Source organism: Drosophila sechellia, chromosome 3R (assembly GCF_004382195.2).
Source record: "Drosophila sechellia strain sech25 chromosome 3R, ASM438219v1, whole genome shotgun sequence".
NCBI lineage: Eukaryota > Metazoa > Arthropoda > Insecta > Diptera > Drosophilidae > Drosophila > Drosophila sechellia.
The window spans coordinates 13,176,299-13,199,256 of record NC_045952.1 but is presented as its reverse complement, the minus strand read 5'-3'; the positions used below and the strand labels follow the sequence as shown (position 1 = coordinate 13,199,256).

Sequence of the window (22,958 nt, the reverse complement as noted above, 5' to 3'; positions counted from 1 at the left end):
TTATAAAATCGAATCTATCTTTAAAATCAGTATATAAAGTTATTAATCCTTTTGGAATACTAAAAAAGTTATTTGACCAAATTAAATTGCAATAATTATAATTGAAATATAGGTAGATGGGAGCAATTGTTTCATAAAGACAAAAACATTTTGACTTATATATTGGCATAATTTAAAGTTGAATAAATGCATTAAATGGATCAGCGATTAAAAAAACTGTTGATCGCCCATATTTTTTCGCTGTGTAGGGTGTTTCCCTGTCGGCTGATTGATTTGTGGCTAGTCTCGGTTTGTTGTTGCCGCTCCTTGGCTCTTTCCCCTTCCCCATCCCCTTCCTGCGCCCGCTGCAGTTTTTGCAGTCGAGTAGTACATAAATGTGTATGGAAAGTAAGCGGGGACCATCCCTTATGCTCCTCTCTCCCGCACTCACAGACTCACACACCGACACACTCTCTTCTCCCTCTTGCCGTTGGCACTCTTTCTCTATACGACATCTGCTGTGTATGTGTGTGTATTACTACTCGTACAATCACAGACGGACTTGGTCTGGAGCCACCCACCCTTGGCTTTGCCTTTGCCGCTGGTTTTGCCTATTTCTATTCCTATTCCTTCTCCATTTCCATTTCCCTCTGGCTTTTCCTCATAATCATCATCATCGTCATCCTCGAAATGGAACTCAAACTCGAACCCATCGTCCTGGGGCTTTGGTCCTGGCGCTAGTCGGCGTTTGTAGTGTGTATACCGAAATACGTAAAATTCATTTATGGCCAGGGCTGATTGTTGTTGTTCAGCCACTCCCGCTCCTTGATCCTTCGGCTTTGTTCCTGTTTCAGGGCGACGGCCGCCGACGCAGCCACTTTTGCAGTCTCCACCTTCAGGAGCATATATCCTTGCTGACTTGGAATACGATTTTTTTGGGAGTACCGCCCAAGGGCGAGATATACTTAAAGCGCTTTTAGTTGAGGGATTCGATCAGGCCTGTCGGCCTGTCAGGGTGCTCCTCTGGACACCTTAATCCTGGCATCCTGATAGGTTCCGGCTACTGCTGTACTCCGTATCCTGCGGACACAAGCGTATCGCATGTGGCTTGGAAGTGTATCAACTTTTCACATCCGCTCCACGCATCCTGTGCCTTTTGCGCAGTTTCTAAATGGCCGCAAAACAATGGACTATGTAGGGAAAAAAAAGGAACGCCAGCTAGCGTACGTTGTTCCGTTGGAAATTTTCACCGCTTGGCTTTTCACTTGGAATTTTCACTGCTATTGGGCGCTTCTAATGACATTTTTCTATGCACAATTTTCCGGGGCCGTGTATTTAGTTTGATTTAATGGTATACGCATTTATTTATATATTTTTTGTGCATTTTAACATTACGATTAGCAATAATTTATTAACCGGTTTTTCCCGTGACGTTTTCGCCTTTTTACAACCACACACAGAGCGGAGAACAGAGAACTGCCGCGGCGGCGGTGCTCGTTTCCTTTTCGGCTTCGTCCTTTCTCGTCCTTCGTGCCGGCGTGCGTGTGTGTGTGTGCGTGCGCCCGAGTGCGCCCGACTGCGCCGGAGTGAGTGCGAGATTTGGGCAGGACCTCGGGCCGCCTTCGTGTCGCGGTATAGTTTTCAATTACAACAACGAAAAAAGGGCAAAAAACGGCGCGCCCCCAACCGCCGACCGCCGAAAATACACAAAATGTATTTCGTCCTTGCTCCTTCCTTTTCACTTTCCACGACTCTGCGCCGACGCAGTGAGCGCATTGAACCACTCTCTCCGGCGAATGCTCTTTCACTGACTCTCGCTGAGTCGACTAAGGGATGTCAGCCAGAGACAGAGAGAGAGAGAGAAAGTGGGAGGAGAGAGTTTGTCTGCTGCCCGTGTGTTGGTGAGAGAGGTACAGGAGAGTCTAAGGTACACATCGAAGCGCATTTTTGTCAGTGTATCTAAGCACTTCGGGTCCTTGAACTTTCAAACGTAGCGAGGATCAGATGATTTGTTATTATTTGTTAATTAAATACCGTGATAGTTAAAGATTAAATATTATTTACTTATAGATTTAGATTGTTACACAATTAACTTACTTTTGCTATCTTTCAATCGAAATTTCAACGCAAATCACAATTTTGAATGTGTTGGGTTCTTTATTCATTCATTAATTCATTTACAATAAAAAAATGTTCAACAGCGAAAACATTACACAAGTTTTGTTTTTAATGTAAAGGAGCTGAATAAATATTGTACGAGTTACACTGTGCATTGCTAATTCTGGTTGATCTGCAGTTGAGAGAGGGGCTCGTGGACCCAAGAGTCGTGCCTTTAATTCATTTTGGGGACTTGGGGCTGGGTTCCAGGCACATGGGCATGTACAACAATTAACAAGATCCGGAACCACTTCTGGGTGAAAGTTGAGCGCCGAACTGAATACGATCGCATGTAACCGAGTTATCTGAGTGCTCATTGAAAAGGTCTGGCAAGTTAAAACTAAAAACGAGATACATATATTGTTCCTTTCTTTTTGATCCTTTGCAGATGACGGCCCGTTCCAGTTTTACATGGTTAAATATGGTCGGGGCCGATGTCGTTACTATACTCGTCGGTATATGGGGCAATATGTATGTATGGGGGGTGTTCATATGCATGCGTGATTGGTGTTGAGATACATTCGTAGTACGATATGTGTGTGTATAAATAATGTAAGAGCTGAAAATCGAAGTCGAAAGTGCGACTGGGGGGGGCGTATTAATCTACAACATACTGCTCTACACATACATTATTAAACGATATCAATATGTTTAACATGGGCTTAACTCGTATTGCAACAGGGCCAATTTCCAAAGTGCTAAAATTAAGTTTGTAAACCGATCGGTGATCAGCTGATCTGATACGATACGATACGTTAATGATTCGTGAGTCTTAGCTGCTAGGGATTCTAAATGGTGTGCTGGGCGAATGCTAGGCCTACCAAACTAACCAATGTTCATGTGGGGTCAGGTCATTACAATTACATTAACGATATTAAGTGGTATAATAAATAACTATAATTAGCAAACATAGATTCGGCTGATTCCGCTCCATGCTGTGTGTAATCAAATGCATAATTGTCTGGGCAGTGTGGGTTCCACCCACCGACGATCGATGGGGGGGGGGATCACTCCGCATTCTTGATCTCGCTTAGACTGCGACAGGCTTCCCGTTCCCGCTCCCTTTCGCGCTCCCGCTCGCGCTGCTCCTCCTCCAGCTTGAGCACCTTGCTCTTCAGTCCGCACAGGATCTCCGCCGTGGCTATGTTTTTGATGGTGCTCAGGTCCAGGTGCTGGCTGTGATTGTTGTTGTTGTCGTCGCTGTTGCAGTTGTTCCCGCCGTGATCGGCATTCCGATCGTGATGTTCATGATCTGGGTGATTCTGATCCATGCTCCTATTGATCGCGCTCAGCAGCTTGTGCTTGCCCAGCGCCAATGCTAGACCATTGTTGTTGTCGCCTCCCGGCTTGCTGTTGTTGTTGTTCGAGTCCGTTTCCATGTCCAATCCGCTGTTGTTGTTGTTGTCATCATACTTGCGATCATATCCTGCTCCAGCCATCTCGTCGACGTGTCCATTGTTGTTACTTAGGTTCTCCGCCGGCGGCAGTTCCGTCTCCACTTCCCGCTTGATCAGCTGAATGTCGGGCGTAGGAGTCGCACATGTAGGCGTGGCCTCTCTGTTCCTGCTCCCGTTGGCATTGGGTATCTGGACCAGATTCAGTGCCTCCTCATCGTTGTTGCAGTTGTTGGATTCCGGACTGCTGCTGCTGTTGTTGCTGTTGCTGCTCTGGTTCTGGTTCTGGTTCTGGTTGTTGTTGTTGGTCAGGTGATGGCTCTCCACCAGGCGGATCTTGAAGTTGTTGTTGTTGTGCGTGGATGGTGGCGGCGTCTGTGGCACAATGGTCGTAATAATGGGCTCCATAATGTTGTCCTGGGCGTGGCTGTGGTTGTTGTTCAAGGCGTCGTCATGCTGCTCGGCACTCGGATAGCGTTCCCGCTCCATCTCCTTCAGCCGCTTCTCGCCACCCAGCTCCGTGTTGTAGTGCATCAGGATCTTTCGCTTGGCCAGATACTTGTGCTGCTTGCGGGCCGAGTCCAGCATCTTCTTGCTGTTCGCCTGCAGGATGGCAAAGGAGTTGCTCTCCGCCTCCGTCAGGTTGAGACTGCCATTGCTGCCGCCCAAGTGGTTGTAGTTGTTGCTGCTGCTGTTGTTATTGTTGTTCCTATTGAGATTCTTCATGAAGGTCTCGGCCAGCGTGGCCTTCGACTTGATGTGCTCCCGGAAGCCGGTGTAATTGGGATTGCCTGAACCTCCGCTGGAAAGGGGCGTGGGGCAGCGGTTGGGTCCATTGAGCGAAGGCGACGGCGAGGACTGCTGCGACGACGGTACTCCTCCATAGCCGGCGGCATGGCCGCTGGTGATGTTCACGCTGTGCGTTCCACGCTCGTAACGGCACTCGGTGGCGTCGCTTTCATGCGGCGAACTTATGTCGCTGGTATCGCTGTCCAGGTTCTTCTGCAAGTGAAAGTGAAAGGTTTTTGCACTTAGAGAAATATTCGAAATAAACTTCAGCTTTCAGTTTCAGCAGAAAAATTGCTTTGTATTCTGGTATTTTAGTTGCTTAGCCTATAGTAAACCCACCTCTGTGTGCAGCCCCTTGATTTTCATGGCCTCGGCGACCTTCAGGAAAACGGGCAGATCCTCGTACTTGACATTCACCTGGCCACTGTACATAAAGTCGAGCAGACCGGCCATGTGACTGGCCTCCACGTCGGCCATCAGCAGGATGGGGTGACTCGATGGGTTCTCCAGGAAGATCTGCTGGAAGTAGGGACTGCAAACGGAAAGGACCTGCAACGAAAAGGACCAAACGAAAAGAGGGTGCGATGCATGAGTACGGGAGTTCCTGGCGTTGAGCCGCTAGTTTACCAGTTTGTGTGCCTTGAATATCTTGCCGCCGGCTGCGATGGTAACGTCCACCATCTTCTCATCCTTCTGCAGGGAGTGGAAGCCGCGGCACATGTTGCCATGGAAGTTGTTCCACGACAGCAGGTACTGGTCGATGGTGTTGGGATCGGCGTAGGATTGCTGCTGCTTGTGCGACGGCTGGTGCTGCTGCTGGTGGAGCTGCTGCTGGGCGGCCTGGTGCTGGGTGGCCGTGATGTGGATCTGCTGCGCCGTGGTGGGTGGCGTACTGGGGCGCGGTGTGTGCGGCTGGTGGGGATGAGCGAGTTGGTGGTGTTGTTGCTGCTGCTGCTGCAATTGCTGTTGATGTTGTTGCTGCTGCTGATGCTGCAGCTGTTGCTGTAGCTGGTGCTGCTGCAGCATGTGCTGCTGCTGCTGCTGCAGGGCGTGCTGCAAAGCTGGTGGCGTCGACGAGGACGACAGCCGGTGTGGATGCGGCGACAGGGTCTGCTGGTGGCCCAGGAATCGCTGCTGCTGCTGCTGCTGCTGCTGTGCCTGGTGGTGTTGTTGCTGCTGCTGGCGTGCGTGCTGCTTGATCTTGACCATGTTCTCCTGCTGCTCATGTTCCCGCTGGCGCATAATCTCTTGCTTGATCTTGTACTGCTGCATGGAGAGGTCGTCGACGCTCTTGGACAGCTTGGCCATCTCGCTGTTGCTGTTGAACTTGCTGTTCGATAGCATGGGCTTCAGATCGAATTTGTAGTCACCAGTGACTCCGCTGGCAGCGGCAGCCAACTTTCGCTCGGCGGCCAGAGCAGCACGCTCCTTCTGCCGCCGGATGAGCTCATCAATGTCCATGTAGGCGCCACTGGTGGCGGCCGCAATGGCCGAGGCGATAATTGGATCATCCTCGAAGACGCTGTCATCCAGGGTCTCCCTGAGCGTCTTTGTGGACGAGAAGAGACGCAGTGAGGGATCGTTCACCTGGTCGCTGAAGTACACGTCCATCAGTGTGAAGAAGGGCCATTCGCGTCGCTTGGGCTCCTCGGACATCTTGATGGCCTTGTACTCCTGCAGCAGATTGTTCCACTTCTTGATGATCTTCGACAGCGGCAGCGGCACATTGAGCTCCCGTTCCACCACGCTGAGGAGTAAGGGTCAAGATTAAATAGGAGTTATGCAATGGCATTGCTGATTACTTACGCCCAGGCATATTTGGAGGCATTTCGCTTGCCTGTGAACAAAGGCGACAGTTCCGCCCGCAATCTGATCAATGATTTGACTTTTTCCGCCTCCCCTGCAAATAAAGAGAGGAAACCATGCAAATCAATTACAGTGCGCTTGATGTTTTCGGGCAAGAATTACAGATAGTTAGGCCTGCGAAAATAAGGAGATAAATCGAGGGGCATTGATCTGGCTGGCGGCCACTTTCCACCTGCCAAATGCATTTCAAGTTTAAGCCGCACTCCATCGATAAAGACCTCTGGCCATAACGGTGGCCGGAGTGGCGAATTATAGAAAACTGCACTGCAGGTTTCAATGAACCCGCATGTCGGGAGTCGGACTGGCAGTCGGAATCGGATAATCACTGCAATCATCTGGCTGCGGATCGGCATCGATGCCTGCTCGGCCATTTACGGCTCTAAGCCTTGTGGTTAATTGCTATAACGAATCTAGTAACTTTTACCCACTGAAACCGCGTACCAGAGCCCAAAATCGTAACTGGCAAAACCGAGGTAGCAGCTCTGGGCCACACAGCTCTTTCTACACAGAAAGAAAATCAGATAGAAGTTGTTAAAAGATATTCAAAGACTTAATACCCAAAAGCTTATTATGTCAAAACCCCATGAAATTTTGGAATATATTCTTCTGGCTTTTCGAGCTGATAGAAAGTCTTATCATAGAAATTGTTTTCTCAGTGCAACCATTCCCATCTCCGTTTACAGTTGCAGATGCGCATGTCCGTCAAGTGATCGCTGAAATGCAGGAATGGCTGCCTCTGCCCGGTTACATGGCACACACACACATGCACACGCACAGTCGAGTAACCATCAAGTATCAAGTATACGCCACGTACAACGGCACTGTGTATGTACATACGACGATGTCCATAATGACTGAAAACTATTCAACGTTGAAGAATTCATTAGCAGATTTCACTTTCGCTCATGACGACGCCGTTCGCGTTTTTTTATTTCTCTTAGCCGTCTTTCTTTATTTATTTACCGTAATTTCTACTCGTTCACTTTTCCCGATGGCCCCGTCTTCGGGCCAAGTATTCGGCTTCGGATTTTGTATTTCGGCTCTTCGTATTTCTCGCAACGTTTCTTGACTTCGGCTGCGGTCGATTTCTTGTCTTGTGGCTGCACTGCATCCAAGAAGTCGCACAAGCGCTGCTTTTCAGCCTTTATGGGTTTTCCAACTGATTTTCTTCGAGAGAAAATTGTTTGCCGCTGCAGCGGCGAGCATTCGAAGCCGGATCTAAGAAAAAGCTCGCTCGGCAATGGCGGCAGCCGCTTTGATTCGGCTGGGAACAACTTGGGAAAAGTTTGGTCACTACATTCTGCAGACTACACCGAAAAAAAATCATGCTATATTATAATGTAGTAGTTTAGTTTTTCTTGTTGAAGCAATCCTCTTCAAACTCAACAATACATTTGCTGTTATTTAAATACAGTTTTAAAATATAATAAAATTTAATATATTTAATTTTAAAAATAAAACACTTATATACATTTGTGAGAATACTTGTCATAATAGTTTTAAGAAAAATTCATAATTTTAATTTGTTTTAAGTGTAATCAAAATTTGATTGGATTTTCCGCTGACTCGACGGCAAGAATGCCCGATGCACTGCAGTACTTTCTAATTTCGGTTCGCCTGGGGCTTTGCCTTTGTGAAACTCTATTACTCACTGGCCTGGTCTATGTCAAGGTAAGGGGTATTAGATCGACATCAGTTCGCTGATGGTTGAGCAATTCCAAAGCCCCCATTCGATTCGTTTAATGGTTTGGCAGCAGCAGCATTATAACCTAGCCCAACCCAAAAGAGCGCTCGTTAAGAAATCTCCGCGTCAGATTCGAGAAATACGAAACACAAATAAAGCACGAAAATTGCTGGCCAGCCAAATAAGTAAACATAACAAGCTGAAGACTGAAAAAAATTCGCAGGCAGCGCCAGCTTGCAAAACAACCTCAACCTTCTGCGTTGCTCTACGCGCTTGATCGTGACACGCTGAAGTTCCACGCTCCCCTTTCGCAGATACAGATACATATATATACATTCGAATATATGTATATACTCGTATATCCAGGGGCCAAGGGGCAGAAGACTGCGAACTGAAGACTGAAGACAGCTCATGCTCACACAAAAGTTTCACTTTCTTCGCAACAAGTTTAATGCGTGTGGGTCTGAGTGTGTGTGTGTGTGTGAGTGCTCGTAAGAGTGCTCGGGTGTTTGTGTGTGTTGGTTTTGGCCACTTTATGGGGCCCCTGGGCTTACTGCTTACTGCTTCTCGCTTCTTTCGGTTTCTACTTTCCGTTTGCGCCCTTTTATGTAACCCAAATCCTCGGATGCTGATGCTGATGCTGTGGTGGTCGCTTCTTGCGCAGACAATCCAATTCGCTTGCCATCGGGCGAAGAAACAACGTTTACCGTTAGTTTCTCTTTTGGCCTATATTTTTCGGACGAAGCATCGCCGAAGTGGAGTCGAGTCTTCAAGCCAACTCTTCTCGCCCGATGACGATTCTTTATCTGCCTCTCTCCATCACTATCGCTACGTTAGCCGTGCTTCACTTCCGTTTGGAGCACTTTCGTGGGTCGAGAACCGGTTCTACGGCTCGGAAATGCAGGCCCATCGTAGCTTACAAGCATGGGTACACCGCAAGAATTGGATTTTAATGCGTCTGAAACTCTTGAGAATCATTATTTATGATCTAACAGCAATGGAGGTTATTTTATCTATCTCTAGTTGCAAAAAGAAGTTAACTTACATCCTGGATAAGTATCTTTATAGAGCAGCTCATTTCTAGATTTTCAAGTAAAAGTGAAAAAGTATTTCTTTCTGTGCACGCTTGGTATGGGTCTGAGTTATTTTCTTTTCTTTCTTTTCGGGGATCTTAATGATTCTTTCTTTGGTTTTTGGGCATGTTTGGGCGTCCAATCACGTTGCCTTTATAATTGGCTGCTACTTCGAATTCGAATGTTATTTTTATTGCCACGGACTATGGCTACTTAGAATGGCTAAAAGTGTTCACTGTTCGATGGATAGTTGGTGGTAAGCTTCTTTTGGTCGGTTCCATTGTGCTGAGCCGCGTTCGCTTCGATTCGTTTCGCTTGCTTTCTTTTTGCCACGCTTATTTGGCTTCCTGCACTTTTCTTTTTCTTTCACCAACAGGCAAATATTGGTAGGCTATGGCAAGTTTTCTTCTTGCTTAATTCTTTGTTTGTTTGATTAAACGTGGAATTGTTAACCGTGACGCTTCGTTTTTTTCCTCTCTTCTTTCTTCTTGTTAGACTCCGCGTGTTCACAGTTTCTGCGCTTTCAGTCTCTTCTTCGCGTGAGAATTTCTAATTGGGTCAGGATTTGTGTCTTTCTTTCTTTCTTGTTCCATCCAACTGCAAGCGGGAATTAATGAAGCATTTGACGTGCCCTACTCCCGATAACCGAATACTGAAAGTGATAGGCAGATCGCAGAGGCCGGAGAATGGAACTGGATTGGATTAATGGAATGGCACTCTATGCCAGATTGGGCAGAGATAAGGTCTGAGGGGCGACATTGATTGATGGAAGCTGCATTGACAGAGTCGGATTCTTAATAGCCGCGGATTCCTTCAATTTACAATTTACAATTCCAATTTCAATTCCCTAGAATAGACAATAGATTGCGTTCCAATTCTACTGGACTTCGAATTTCAAAGTAAGGCCCCTGCAAATGTAAACCTGCAGAAATAGAGTCTATTTTCCTTTCGCTGATTCCATGCAAAGTTCACCGTGAACTTCAAAAAGTCTTGCGCTGCCATTCGCTGGCAAAAATGCATTCAACTTGAATGCGATGCCCAAACGAATGCCAGAATTCGTATGGGCCTCAGCTTGGGCAAGAGCCACGGAAACCAGACTCCCAATACGAATCCGATTGCATTGAAACTGTAGCCGACCGTCATGTGGCTTTCCATCAGATGCTGTTTCAGTTTGGTTTTCTACAGCCGCTGCTTTTCTTTCGGTATTTTCTCCGCACGCCAGGGACCAGCGGCTATAATGCGCATACGCCCCGTGTGCCAGGCGGTTTGTGGCTGCACTTACCATGTAAGTCATCGACCAAGCTGCAGCTTCAGCTTTGGCTTTGGCTGCAACTTCAGCTACAGCTTCAGCCAACGGCTAGTGGCATTTAATTCTTGGCTTTTACTTTCTCCCAAATGATGCACAAATGAGTCTGGAGATAGCAGTAACCAACGGGCGAACGGTAAAAGAAACACTCTTGTTTGTTATGATTTTTCCAGCGAAAACCTAGAAGAAGAAAGTCAAAGCCAAACAAAGACCACAGACGTTCGTATGTGTGTCTGTATGCAGTTGCTAATAGGCTGGCTGGATGGATGAATGGATGGTTGGATGGAAAAGCGGGAAAGCCTCGGATGATATAAACCAAAACTGACAGAGTCGTGGAACCAAAGCAGCAAGGCAACTTGTTGCGGGGAATTTTCTATCTTTCGCCAGCGGGCTTTTCTCTTTGTGCTTGCTGCTTTTCCATTTTGCAGTTGAATGTACGCTAACCAACTGTGGAAATTCCGCACTACATATAATCATGACCAGCAACATCATCATCATCATCATCATCGGCATTACGATCATCATGGCAATTATCATTATCCTCGACATCGTCAGAAGTAATTTAGGAAAAATATTTTTTATGCGCCGTTGCTTTGGGAAATTTTTGTTTAACTTTTCGTATACATATGTACATGTGTTTGTATGCAGCACGGTCTTTACTTTAGCTGATATTTCCAGCTGCAGAAGCCAAAATTCGCTGTAATCTCATTGTTTGCGAGAAGGTTTATGAACTTTTACAAAAGATTTTTGCTCTCCGCCTCTCCCAATTGCACTGTTTGTCATGCACTTGGAGCTTGCTGCACAATTTCTATCTCCCCTTGGGATTTTTTCGAAAGTGCAACACGGCGGATGAGCGATTTTTGGCCGGGGCTAAGTGCAAACATTTACCATTTGCATGCTGGCGTTTTCTAAGCAATTACGGCCCATGTGATTTAACGGCTTGCTAATGAGTATGGGCATTATTTGAACGCGAGACGCAATGGACAGACACTTAAATGTGTCACCGAGAAAATCACTTTTGCTTTCATCAGCACACACGACGCATTAATATTCTTATCGAGGCTGGCCAATCGCTGCGAACCGATATACCCACCTGATTTCGGTGCGTTCGCACGATTCGCTGGCTTAGCTCGACTTAACTTGGCTCAGCTCAGCACACTCGCAGTCTTAACGTCGAAAACTTTCACTTTGCGCTGTCAGAAGCGGCAGCAGCATAAAGAAAAGGAAAAAAACGGAAAAAAAGAAAAAACGCCGTAAACCTAAAGCTCTAATGTTAATGTAAATAGCGGTAAGAGCCAACATACACACCTACATGAGTGGTAGATACAGATACAGATACAGATATACGCATGGCATTACGTGCTGTCGATACATCGGGGTAGATATTGAAACAATGCTTCAAAGCGAGTGCGAAAAAACCCGAAAAATATTCAAACAACAAATCATTTATTAAAACCATTGTTGATGTTGGCGAACCTCAAGATATCTTGTCCGCCAGCCAAGAAAATAAAAATCATATTAAATTGCGGCATCTTACATAAAAACTTAACCTTCCCCACACGTTAGCCAAAATGTTTTTTATATGATTTATTTGTTGTTTCGCCGTTTCTAATCATCAGCGCCCTCGCCTGCAATTATCCACTCGAAATGAGATGACTTGTGGTTGTGCATTAGTAGCGCTTCGACTTTAGTTTGTTAACTTTCTATCGAGCGCCCAAGACAGCCAGCCAGCCCACCTAATGTTGGGAAACTATAAACTATTACTCATCCGCACTGATTGGACGTCTCAGCATCTTCACTTTCTGGGTCACTTCTTCTACCCCAACACCTATTATTCAATTCCAGCCGCAGAGCGAACAAAAAAGCAGAGGAGCCCCAAATTGAAGCGGACATAAAGTGAAAGTTCTAATAAACCAGTGCCAATCCAGGTGTGCCATAGAGGGCGCCACTGTTGCGGTAGTCCGCGAAGTCAAACGGAGTGAGCAAAAGAAAGGTAAGTTATAGTAGTACGATACCATGCGAAACACCCGATGAATGGAGGATGTAAAAATAAAATTAAGCATTTCTTTCTCTGCCGCTTTTTGAGGCCAGCCGCCAGTCTTCTCTGTTCGTGCGAAATACAAATGCTTCATTTATGTTTCATTGCATTTTGGCTAACAATAATGTCTGCGGCGAGCGCGATTCTATCATGGGTAATTTCGAATTAATTGCAACTCCGTTGGAGAAATGTGTCTACGTTTTTCGTTTTTTTGTACATTTCCCCTATCGATCACTGACTTTGTTTACGAGCCCCTGGGCAGTTACGTTGTTTTTTTTATATTTTTTGGTTGCTAAGCCAAGAGTCTTTTCTCCGGATTGCATAAAAGCAGCCACATCTGCCTCCAGCTACTGAAATTCAAATGGTCCTACATCTGAAGTGTTTCCTGACTTCCAGCCGCACTTCTATCTTTTTTACCAACTTTTGCTCGCACGTCGGATGGCCAATTAAACGGCCGCCGAAAACAGCACTAACCCACAACGCAGGCATTATAAAAGAATTAATAAGCAATTGCATAACGATGGCTACGTGTCGGAGTAGGAAGTTGGCTGAATAGCGCTAAAAATGTGAGAAATTCACGCAAGCTCCAGAGTAGAAAGCCCCAAATATCTAGCTCTAATGGCTTGCCAACTTAATTGGTTACTAAGGCAACAGCGTATTTTCACTTTCATAATATGCAGAAGTGTCTAGTGGCTAATGGCATTGGTCAGATCATACGATCTGATCATCTGCCGATCTGATGCTAGCTATGGTATCTGTGACTTTCCTATGTCTTCGAGACAAATGACCAGATACAAGATGGCAGATTGCATAATGTCCATACGAAACGAAAATAGAAAACAGAAACAACAATCGGAGAAATAACACTGAAGAAATGGATGGTGTGATATATACAAATAATTTGTAGCGGTTTATCATCTAACGGCATTATTGGGCAACCTCCACTCCAATCCAATTCCAATTCCACTCCAACAATCCAACAACTCAGCTCGCCAACGCCAGCATTTAAACTATTTTCTTGTTATGTACTTCAGCTGTTTTTTGGCATCGATTTTTGGCCAACAGAAAATCCGATGCGTCATTCGCAATAATTGCGCGTGCCAGGGAGTCAGACATAAAAAATATTTATGAAACTAACAGGCTCGCTCATAAATTGTTGTGGCGAGCACATCGAAATCGAACTCAAAATCGAAATCTAGCTGGCCCTAGAGCAGAAGCAAATCATATACAAATATTACGTATACGTTCGAGAGAGATCCACACGCGTCGCGCAGGAACTGTTGCAATCTGGAGACCGACCCAACGATGGGACATTGAACTCGAAACGAACGCGAACCTGCCCAGCCGAGTTTGTAAACAAACTGGGCTTATGTAATCGTTTAATTATAATGGAAATGAAAATGCCAAAACGACAGCAAGAAACTGTGCTTTTTGTTTGCTGGGAATGGTAATGGTAGATGGTGGATGGTAATGGTAAAAGGTAAATGCCAGTGGTAAACAAGCTTGAAGGCTGGGCTTGTAGGGATATGCATTTCTGGTTTGCGCTCAAATCCATTTGCATGGCAATGAAATGTGCCAGAAAGTGGGTCAGCTTATGACAGGACTCGAAGCCAACGAACAACATTCACCCACAGAGAAAGAAAATCTAATACGATGTACGTATGTGAAATTAAAATGTGACAAGTAACAAAATGAATGTAATATATGTAAAGATTTTTAGTAAAAACACATAATACACATAATACATATAAATATATGTAAATATCTTTAAAATTTCAATAGGCAGCAAGGATTTCTTTCAGAGATTCGCCTGAGAAACCGACATTACTGGCAACGGGGAGAAATTACCGAATGGCTGAAAGGAAACATAAATTCTGTACCCGAAAAGGGATCTTTCTTTCTTTTATTACTCATTGTGTCTGTAGAAGTGGCAGCGACGTCGACGGAGGCAGCGACGGCTACTGCGACGGCGAAAGAAAAACGAAGAAACGAAGCAACAACTTTCACCTATTAATATTCGTGTCGTAGCAGCGGCAGAAGCGAGCTGCCAAAGCCAAAGCTAAAGCTGAAGCTAAAGCCAGGCCAAAAGACCGAGACCGAGGCAGAAGCAGAGTCGGAGTCAGAGATACAGATACATTGCCAGCCAAAGATACAGATACTGCAGAAGCAGAAGCAACAAACAGCTAGTCGCTGCCGATGCTCAACGACGGCAACACATCGCATATAGCATCGCATGTAGCATGTAGCTCGAAACTCCCAACTTCAAACTCCAAGCTCCAAACTGGCTGCAACTCCAGCCAGTTGGGTCCCCTCGCTGGGGAAACTTTCTATAAAAAAAGCAGCTTTTGCTTTTTGTTTTCAAAATTTCTTTCTGGCCGCGCAGGTTGCCCGAGTGCACGACTTGGTTCGATCGTTTGTTTGTTTGTTGCTTTCGCTTGGCATTCTGCACTCCAATGGGGCACATCCTGACTCGAACGGATCTGAAACGCCTTTTGCGTTTGTTACTCCTCTCTTAAGTAAATCTAGCTTAGAATATTTGTATGTATATTTTTTCCCTACAACATAGCAAGGCAACTTGCAAAACCCAAAGTAGATCTAGTAGTTAGTAACTACTGCTTGTTAGTAGCTAGCCAAGTTCAAGGCAACTTACAACAATATCTGGTCGAGTATTGACAATTCGCATTGACTGTGGGTGTCATAATCTCGTTGGCAGCCATATCCAAATCCAATTGTTTGATAATAATAGCGCTGTGTGCTAGGTGTACTCCAATCCCGATTGGTATCCTTGAGCAGTTCGGGAACTTTCCGTAATCCAATGGGCGCACACAAAATATATGTTATTTTCGTTGATAGTTTCTCTTCTCGAAGCTTATTTGGTTGGCTGTCGGTGGACGGTTTTCATTGTAGCATATCAATATTTGTCATTCAAGTGGCACTCACGCACCGAAACACCGAAAAATCACTTTCACTTTTGCGTTTTGATATGCAGAGAACACAAGGCAGTTAATAAATACGGATGCGTGGTCTTCAAAATCCGGAGAGGGGGAGTGAAATTCAAGATCGCAAAACCACAGAGTCAAAAGAGGACAACATTTTGATTGCACTTGGGCAGCATGATGCTGTTGCTATTCCACACTTTTCATATGATCTTGTTTTCTTTTCGAGTATTTTTCTTATATGATTTTCTAGCTATGAAGTTTCTGCGCAGGCGCGACTTTCTACGAGCTGGGCTGGCGATTCTTGCGCGCCGAACGGTGGAACGTAACGTCTGCCTCGAAACGCGGTAGACGTCTGTGCGGCAGCGCGCAGTGAAACCAGCGCTTATCCTCAAAGATCGCTAAGAAATTTCATGCCATTCCATTTCGTTTCTCAGCGGCAGCGACGCTTTCGCTTGCCGCACTCACACACCTGCAAGGTGGAAGCTCTGCCGTTGGTTCTTCGGCTCAGGAGTGCTTTTACCATTTCTTTCTCTCACGCATACATGCACGTTCGAGCGCACTCACATACACACGGGCCATAGCAAGTTTGGTTCTTCGTTGAAGTCTTTTGTTTTGGTCCGCAGTTTGTGTTTGCCATGTGCTCTGAGTAAGATTTTCGCCTTGGGAGCCCACTCTCGCACACCAAAGCCGAAATGGTTAATTATTTACAGCTTACCATCGTTTCGATTCCACTGCGTTCCCCAGCTGCTTTTATAACTTTAACTTTCATCGCTGCCTTCTAAGACCAACTTTTCCCACTCCTCCTGCTGCTCGGGCTTGCCAAGCGCTGAAAATTACAACTTTCGTCTTTTTTTGTCAAGATTTTTTTTATAATTATATAATTTAAGCGTTTTTTCTTCTTCTTGTCGCACATTTTTGGCCCCCGTTTCGCTGGCAATCTGATTCCGCTCGCTTTTCCATTGTTGCTGCCGTTTTTACTTTTCTTTGCATAAACCGCACGGCTAATTACGCACAAGGAGAGTGAAACTCCATTAGATTCTTAATTATACTTTAATTGCCACCGGATAGATAATGTGGAGAGCAGCACCCAGCGAGCCGGGCAGAAATCAACTTGAATCATCTCACCAGTGGGTTGCAGTTGCAGTGAGTTGCATTTGGAAATCTTTCACCGCTGCATTTCTCATTGTTGCTGGCGGTACTAGTACTGGTACTGGTACTTGGACTGGTACTGGGTCTGGTGCTCGTACTGCTCTTTCTACTGGTCTACCCATGCGCAGTGAGCGTTGCAAAGCTCTGTCTTCAGCAGGCTCCATTTGGAGTGGGCTTGCTGGGGATCTTGGGTGCTTTTCGGGGGGCAGGGGCTCTCTGCACTTACAGTTGTTTCTTTTGTCTTACACTCGGATGCGCGATGCTGCCCTGCTGGTTGTAGTTGTAGAAAACTTTCTAATGTAGAAGATGTCTGCAGCACTTCCCCTGGCCATTGTACTTGGATTGAATTGCCCCGCTGCCGCCGTGGGGCACAGTGGTAGGCCTCTATTTACTCGGCATTTGTCAGCTTTTTCTTTCTTCCGAGATTTTCCCAAGCTTGATAAATTGTCGGCGAGAATTTCAATTTTGTAAACTTGTATAGGCAGTATTCTAAGCTTGTGAGTTCACACCGTTGCCGATTGATCGATTCTTTTAACATCTTTTTCCCAGCTGGGTGAAAGTTTTCTGATAAAGCCACCGACTGTTACATATAGAGATGTAAATCATCTTTCCATTGCGGATACACCGAGTATACCGTATCCACATCCACTTCAAGTAGGGATGCAGAACCTGTCGAAGATCCATTTAGTCATCCAGTGCTTTCGACCCACTAATAGGCCCGAATTTGTATTTACATGCTAATGAGCAACGGAATATTTTGTTTCTACTGAAAACGAAAACGCATTTTATTGCCAAACGATGATCTTTGTCAATAGGAGAGCTAATAGATTTAATTGGACGGCCGGTTCGTTATATAAATCTCGACCGGGCCAGAACCGTTTGCACTGCTGGGGGAAAAAGAAACGAGCCAAGATGTATCGCGGCTAAATGATTAATGCAGCTAAGAGTCGAGACCCCAAAAGCCAAAATCGTATTTTCACTTTTTAATAATTAACATAAAATGATTAAGAAGACGGCGAAGAAGCTCTGCAGAGGGCGAGGCAGAACGAGCGAAGATGCCGAAAACGATGCCAAACGCATTAAGCGCCCAGCCACAAAGGCCAGCCAAGGCAAAGAATAAGCCAAGAAAGTTGTAAAATCCGAGCAGGAAAAGAGATTTCCGAATTTCATAAAGTCTCGTAAAGAACCAGAGCCAGCTGCCTTATGAGTAACAAACCAAAAATATAAGCCAAAGAATTTTAAGTGAAATGAGCATTTCCCGAAAGCAACCAACGGGGTCTGACCCAATTACCCATTTAAGCCCAAAGTCCAAATTGATGTGGTAGCGGAGAAGAAATGGCCCAAAGAACGAGAAGAAGGCGATGGAAATGGAAATCGGAGATGGGGCTGTGGGGAAACGGAGGCAGAAGACGAGAAACAGTTATGTGACGGGCAGACAATCGAAAGTTTATGTCATGCTGCCGGCAGCAACGCAGCAGCAAGATCAACAGGAACAGCAACATGCAGCAGTCGAAAATCCGACGGCCATGTATAAGCAGATCTTTTGTTCTTCTTAATGCTCAATCCAGATTGATTTTTCGCTGCTCCCTTAATGAGCAAGTATGGAATCTGAAAGTAATATCTCCGTTGGCAGTGAATTTTTCCCCCGCACAGCAACGCAGCGGCGAGTGAAATATAAAACAATTTTTCGAAAGTAATGCCACGAAATAAATAAATGGTTCTTGTATCTACACACGTATCTCGCATAGGCCTACAACTTCAATGAGAGCAGCCAAGCTGCAAGAAAAGAAAAAGTAACTTCGCACTCATACAAGCCTGTGCGCATACATACTAAACACACATACACGTTGCTGACCAGCAAATCGAAAAGATAGCCGAAAAGAGAAACAGAAAATAAAATAATAAAATCGAAACATGAAACATTCTGATTGTATGGGCCAAAAAGTGGGTCAAGCTGCGCGGCCGCTGCTCAGCCGCAGCCTCAGTCGGCGTCGTCATCGCCAACGCGCTCGTGGCTCAGGTTTTGGCTTTAACTTTGCCTCCGGTGGTGATTGTGGTGGTGCTGGTTACCATGGCGGTGATCATGATGGTGGTGGTGGTGCTTGTGAAGTGGCTGTGGCTGTGGGTCTGGGTCTCGGTCTCCAGCGGCGCGCTCTGCCCGTGAAACCAGCACCAACACAGGCGCAAGACGAAGTAAGAAAATAAGCCCGACTCCGCTGACGGAATACTTAAGCATCTGCGTCCACTTGCACTTTCTTTTTCGAGCTCGGCTCGGTTTTGCTTTTCTCATTCTGCTTCTGCTTCTGCTTCTACTTCTGCTTGAGGTTCAGGTTCGGGTCTTAAGTCTTTCGTTTTGGAGCACGTTTCTGTCGCTTGGCTTTCGCTTGGCGCTCTTTCACCGACATTAGGTGCGCTAGCGGAAACGGGTTCCGTCGAGCTTTTTTTTTAGGGGCCCGTGTTGAAGCGATTTTAATATATTATTTATCTTCGAAGCCATTCGATGTGTCATATTCTCTTCTTTTCAGATAGGAAATCACAAACTCGTTTAAAGGTTGTTAAGTGAAAGACCATTCGCTGTGCATTACAGCGCCATCTATAACTGGCTTTTGCTTCAGCCGAAAAGTATGCTAAGACTTGCATGCTTTTAGTTTATGGTGCTTGTCTCGACTAGGCAATATTTAAATAAATAAATTCTGGGAAATTCTTACGTACACCAATTCAAATGCAATTTATATTATTTCTGAAATCGCAATTAGCAATTAAGTTGCGTAGTTACCAATTTATGTATCGAACGATGACAAATTGGGAGAAGGGTACAGTAATAATATCATTAAAAAAATATCAATTTGCCGTAATAAAATTATAATTCAGAATTATATAGAATGCAAAATTGGCAAATTTAGTTAAGATATTAATCTTTACATAAATGGTGAGCAAGATTAATGTAATGCGTAAATGATTTAAAAAATTAAAATAAAAAGTCCGCAGCCACTAACCTCTTGCTCAATACACGATGACAATCAAGGCAATTACCAAATAAAACGCTTTGGGAATGCCACCAATTCACTTCCGAGCAATCAGATCCTATCTTTAGACCAACCACATTCGATTATTCACGTGGGCAAGCAATAAAAACGTAAATAGAAAGAAGTAAAAAATAATCAAATCTACATAAAAGGATAAATACAGTTCGATTGAGAAAATATATTTTCACTCGGTCTGGCTGGCAATTGTTGGTTAATTGCTCTGATAAATGGTCGGCACGGTGATTTCGCAACTTCGGGATTGCATCGGCGCCGCAATGCAAAGTGCAGCATTCTGTAGAATGCGATTGCATATGTGGATGCAGCTTCCTCGAGCACCGCGCGCGGAGATCTCGATCAACCTTGATGTTGATTTATAGGTGCCGCTCTGCTTGGCGCGTCTATTTTAGATTCGCCTCGCTGCGTGCCCGTTGAAATGTCCCATTCTCCCAGTCCCTGCCGCGGATGCCAATTGTCTTGCGTCGGTCCTTCTAAGGTCCGTTTCTATTTTCCGAACTCTCAGCGCCGAATGAGTCGTCCGCCGCAGCAGTCGCCCATTGGCAGCAGGATTGGCACGGAGATGGGGACGAAGATGGGGCTAATTGGCCACTCGAGAGCGCTGATTGCCGTTTAGGTGGCCCATGCTCCGACCATCACGCACCTCTGCTAATCACTCGACTATGGCATTCTCTTATCTTTCGAGAGCTTTCTCTCTCCTGGCACTCCCTACAATTAATGAATAGGGTCCTAAGATTAATAGCTTACTTCATTCTTCTAGTGTCAATTAATTCTAAAATTCTGGGATAATATGATAACTAAATTGAAGATAGAGGACATCTTCTATCTTCTACTACACAGTTATTTAATCTGTTATATGTTATGAGAACATTTTGGGATTTGTACACCCAATCGAGTTATTACTTACTAACAAGATCTTAAGCTATTACAATGTGCAAAAAATAAAAAATGCCATATTTCCGCAGTGTTGAAACCCCCACTTTTATTGAACTTATTGGTATCTATAAGTAATGTTAATAAGTGATTCTATGCTATATAATATGTACATATTTAAGTTTTCATTAACCCCCCATAAATTGTGGTTTACTTTGTTTGATGAAGCGCATTGATGAGTCGCCTTCGTGCAATGAGGCACCCAAACTTCTGACATGCACGAGCAGAAGTCCGAAAACTGCTTATATGGATCGATTCGAGTTGATTGTTCCGCGGCACTTTCGCTCAATCTTTCTCTCGGTGCCGCCCTGGCATCCAACTCAAATCGCTTCGAGGGAGAGCCGAGATATAAAGGCAGGACAGACCGATCGGCGTGCCATTTGTTGTTGAGTCTAGTCGTCAACAGGAATCGAACGTGCGACTCTATCCAATTTACCTCCTTTCGTTGACCTAAAAGGTGTGTGAGTGTGTGAGCGACCTCAATGTCGAAGGATCCAAGGATTATTACAGAAAAAGCCACAAGGACTAAGGATATTAAAATGAGTTTTAATAAGTTCGGATTGCTTGATGGATTTTTCTAGAAGTCATTAATCGGTCTTCGAAAGTTCAATATCTAATTATAAAGTGAAGAGTAATTGCATCGTTTAATTCGATATGTTTAATTTAAGTTCTATGAACTATTATTTTCGGATATTCTTAGAGCACTGATTTAGTTTCAAGTGAATAACCAATTAGCATGAATCAAAAGGAAATGGAATATATCACTAAATTAAAATAAATATTGCAATTTTTCATGATTTTATTTGCTCAAATGTGCGGACAATAGATTTTCACTCTTAATATCTTGAAAAGTTTACTACTTTATTGAGATTCTAATTAGTTTTCTATGTTGTCTTTAAAGTAGTAGAATTTAAAGGACTATAATTGGCAGATCGAGCTAACCTAGTGCTCTTCCATCTCCCTTCCAGATAAACAACTGCCAAGATGTGTGACGATGATGCGGGTGCATTAGTTATCGACAACGGATCGGGCATGTGCAAAGCCGGCTTCGCCGGTGATGACGCTCCCCGTGCTGTCTTCCCCTCGATTGTGGGTCGTCCCCGTCACCAGGGTGTGATGGTGGGCATGGGTCAGAAGGACTCGTACGTGGGCGACGAGGCGCAGAGCAAGCGCGGTATCCTGACGCTGAAGTACCCCATCGAGCACGGTATCATCACGAACTGGGACGATATGGAGAAGATCTGGCATCACACCTTTTACAACGAGCTGCGCGTGGCCCCCGAGGAGCATCCAGTATTATTGACCGAGGCACCCCTGAACCCCAAGGCCAATCGCGAGAAGATGACCCAGATCATGTTCGAGACCTTCAACTCGCCGGCCATGTACGTGGCCATCCAGGCCGTGCTCTCCCTGTACGCCTCCGGTCGTACCACCGGTATTGTGCTGGACTCCGGCGATGGTGTCTCCCACACCGTGCCCATCTATGAGGGCTTCGCCCTGCCCCACGCCATCCTTCGTCTGGATCTGGCTGGTCGCGATCTGACCGATTACCTGATGAAGATCCTGACGGAGCGCGGCTACAGCTTCACCACCACCGCCGAGCGTGAGATCGTGCGCGACATCAAGGAGAAGCTGTGCTACGTGGCTCTGGACTTCGAGCAGGAGATGGCCACCGCTGCCGCTTCCACCTCGCTGGAGAAGTCGTACGAGTTGCCCGACGGCCAGGTGATCACCATTGGCAACGAGCGCTTCCGCTGCCCCGAGGCCCTGTTCCAGCCCTCGTTCCTGGGCATGGAGTCGTGCGGCATCCACGAGACCGTCTACAACTCGATCATGAAGTGCGACGTGGACATCCGCAAGGATCTGTATGCCAACTCCGTGCTGTCCGGCGGTACCACCATGTACCCTGGTAAGACAAATCATTCGCCCCAGCAGTTGCACCCGTGCTTAATCCTTTGGTATGCAATTTCAGGTATTGCCGATCGTATGCAGAAGGAGATCACTGCCCTGGCTCCATCGACCATCAAGATCAAGATCATTGCGCCACCCGAGAGGAAGTACTCCGTCTGGATCGGTGGCTCCATCCTGGCCTCGCTGTCCACCTTCCAGCAGATGTGGATCTCGAAGCAGGAGTACGACGAGTCCGGCCCCGGAATCGTCCACCGCAAGTGCTTTTAAGTCTTTCGCCCGCCGCGAAAGCTCTTCAAAGGCAGCAACCAGCAGCGACCAACAAGCATCCATCGAGCTTCCCAACAACCTCGGCTCGCACAGTGATAGACAAAAGCAGCGAACCCATCGCACAACAATTATCATCCAACTCAGATTCACAGCAGATAGTCAGAGGCAACCTCCGGTTGTCGGTGCTCATCCTTCATGGCCACTTCATCGGCAGTGGTACAGCGGATTTTTACTTTGAACAACTAATCGTAAGAGTCGTGGCTGTGCTCCATGTCGAGTAGCAATCAAATGTATATGAGGAGCTTTTAACCCTAGTCAGTGAATTGAAAGCCAAATATATCTTCCATTAAAACTATTAAATATTTTAAATAAATACATTTTTCTATTACCCGCCCCCGTGTACTGAAAAGCCCTGGAGGTGCGAACCACGTT

At 45.6% G+C, this 22,958-nt stretch overlaps 2 protein-coding genes across 2 annotated transcripts; one reads left to right on the top strand and one right to left on the bottom strand.

Moving 5' to 3' along the window:
- Positions 1-3,010: 3,010 nt before the first annotated feature.
- Positions 3,011-15,560, bottom strand: LOC6606250 (probable serine/threonine-protein kinase tsuA). The gene is made up of 5 exons (XM_032722279.1): positions 14,937-15,560; positions 6,126-6,219; positions 4,947-6,066; positions 4,659-4,868; positions 3,011-4,532 (listed from the first exon to the last, which is right to left on the bottom strand). Exons 1-5 carry the CDS (start codon positions 15,001-15,003, stop codon positions 3,144-3,146), a joined length of 2,880 nt encoding a protein of 959 aa, XP_032578170.1. The 5' UTR covers positions 15,004-15,560; the 3' UTR covers positions 3,011-3,143.
- Positions 15,561-20,696: 5,136 nt separating this feature from the next.
- On the top strand, positions 20,697-22,895 carry LOC6606248 (actin, indirect flight muscle). The gene is made up of 3 exons (XM_002031020.2): positions 20,697-20,805; positions 21,317-22,257; positions 22,321-22,895. Exons 2-3 carry the CDS (start codon positions 21,333-21,335, stop codon positions 22,524-22,526), a joined length of 1,131 nt encoding a protein of 376 aa, XP_002031056.2. The 5' UTR covers positions 20,697-20,805; positions 21,317-21,332; the 3' UTR covers positions 22,527-22,895.
- The last annotated feature ends 63 nt before the right edge of the window (positions 22,896-22,958 follow it).

Coding starts and splice junctions, on each gene's coding strand:
- LOC6606250 (XM_032722279.1), bottom strand. CDS start 15,003: ATGGCTGCCAACGAGATTATGACACCCACAGTCAATGCGAATTGTCAA. Junction 6,220..14,936: donor ATACTCGACCAGATATTGTT/GTAAGTTGCCTT, acceptor CTTTATTTGCAG/GGGAGGCGGAAAAAGTCAAA. Junction 6,067..6,125: donor GCCTCCAAATATGCCTGGGC/GTAAGTAATCAG, acceptor CTTACTCCTCAG/CGTGGTGGAACGGGAGCTCA.
- LOC6606248 (XM_002031020.2), top strand. CDS start 21,333: ATGTGTGACGATGATGCGGGTGCATTAGTTATCGACAACGGATCGGGC. Junction 22,258..22,320: donor CGGTACCACCATGTACCCTG/GTAAGACAAATC, acceptor ATGCAATTTCAG/GTATTGCCGATCGTATGCAG.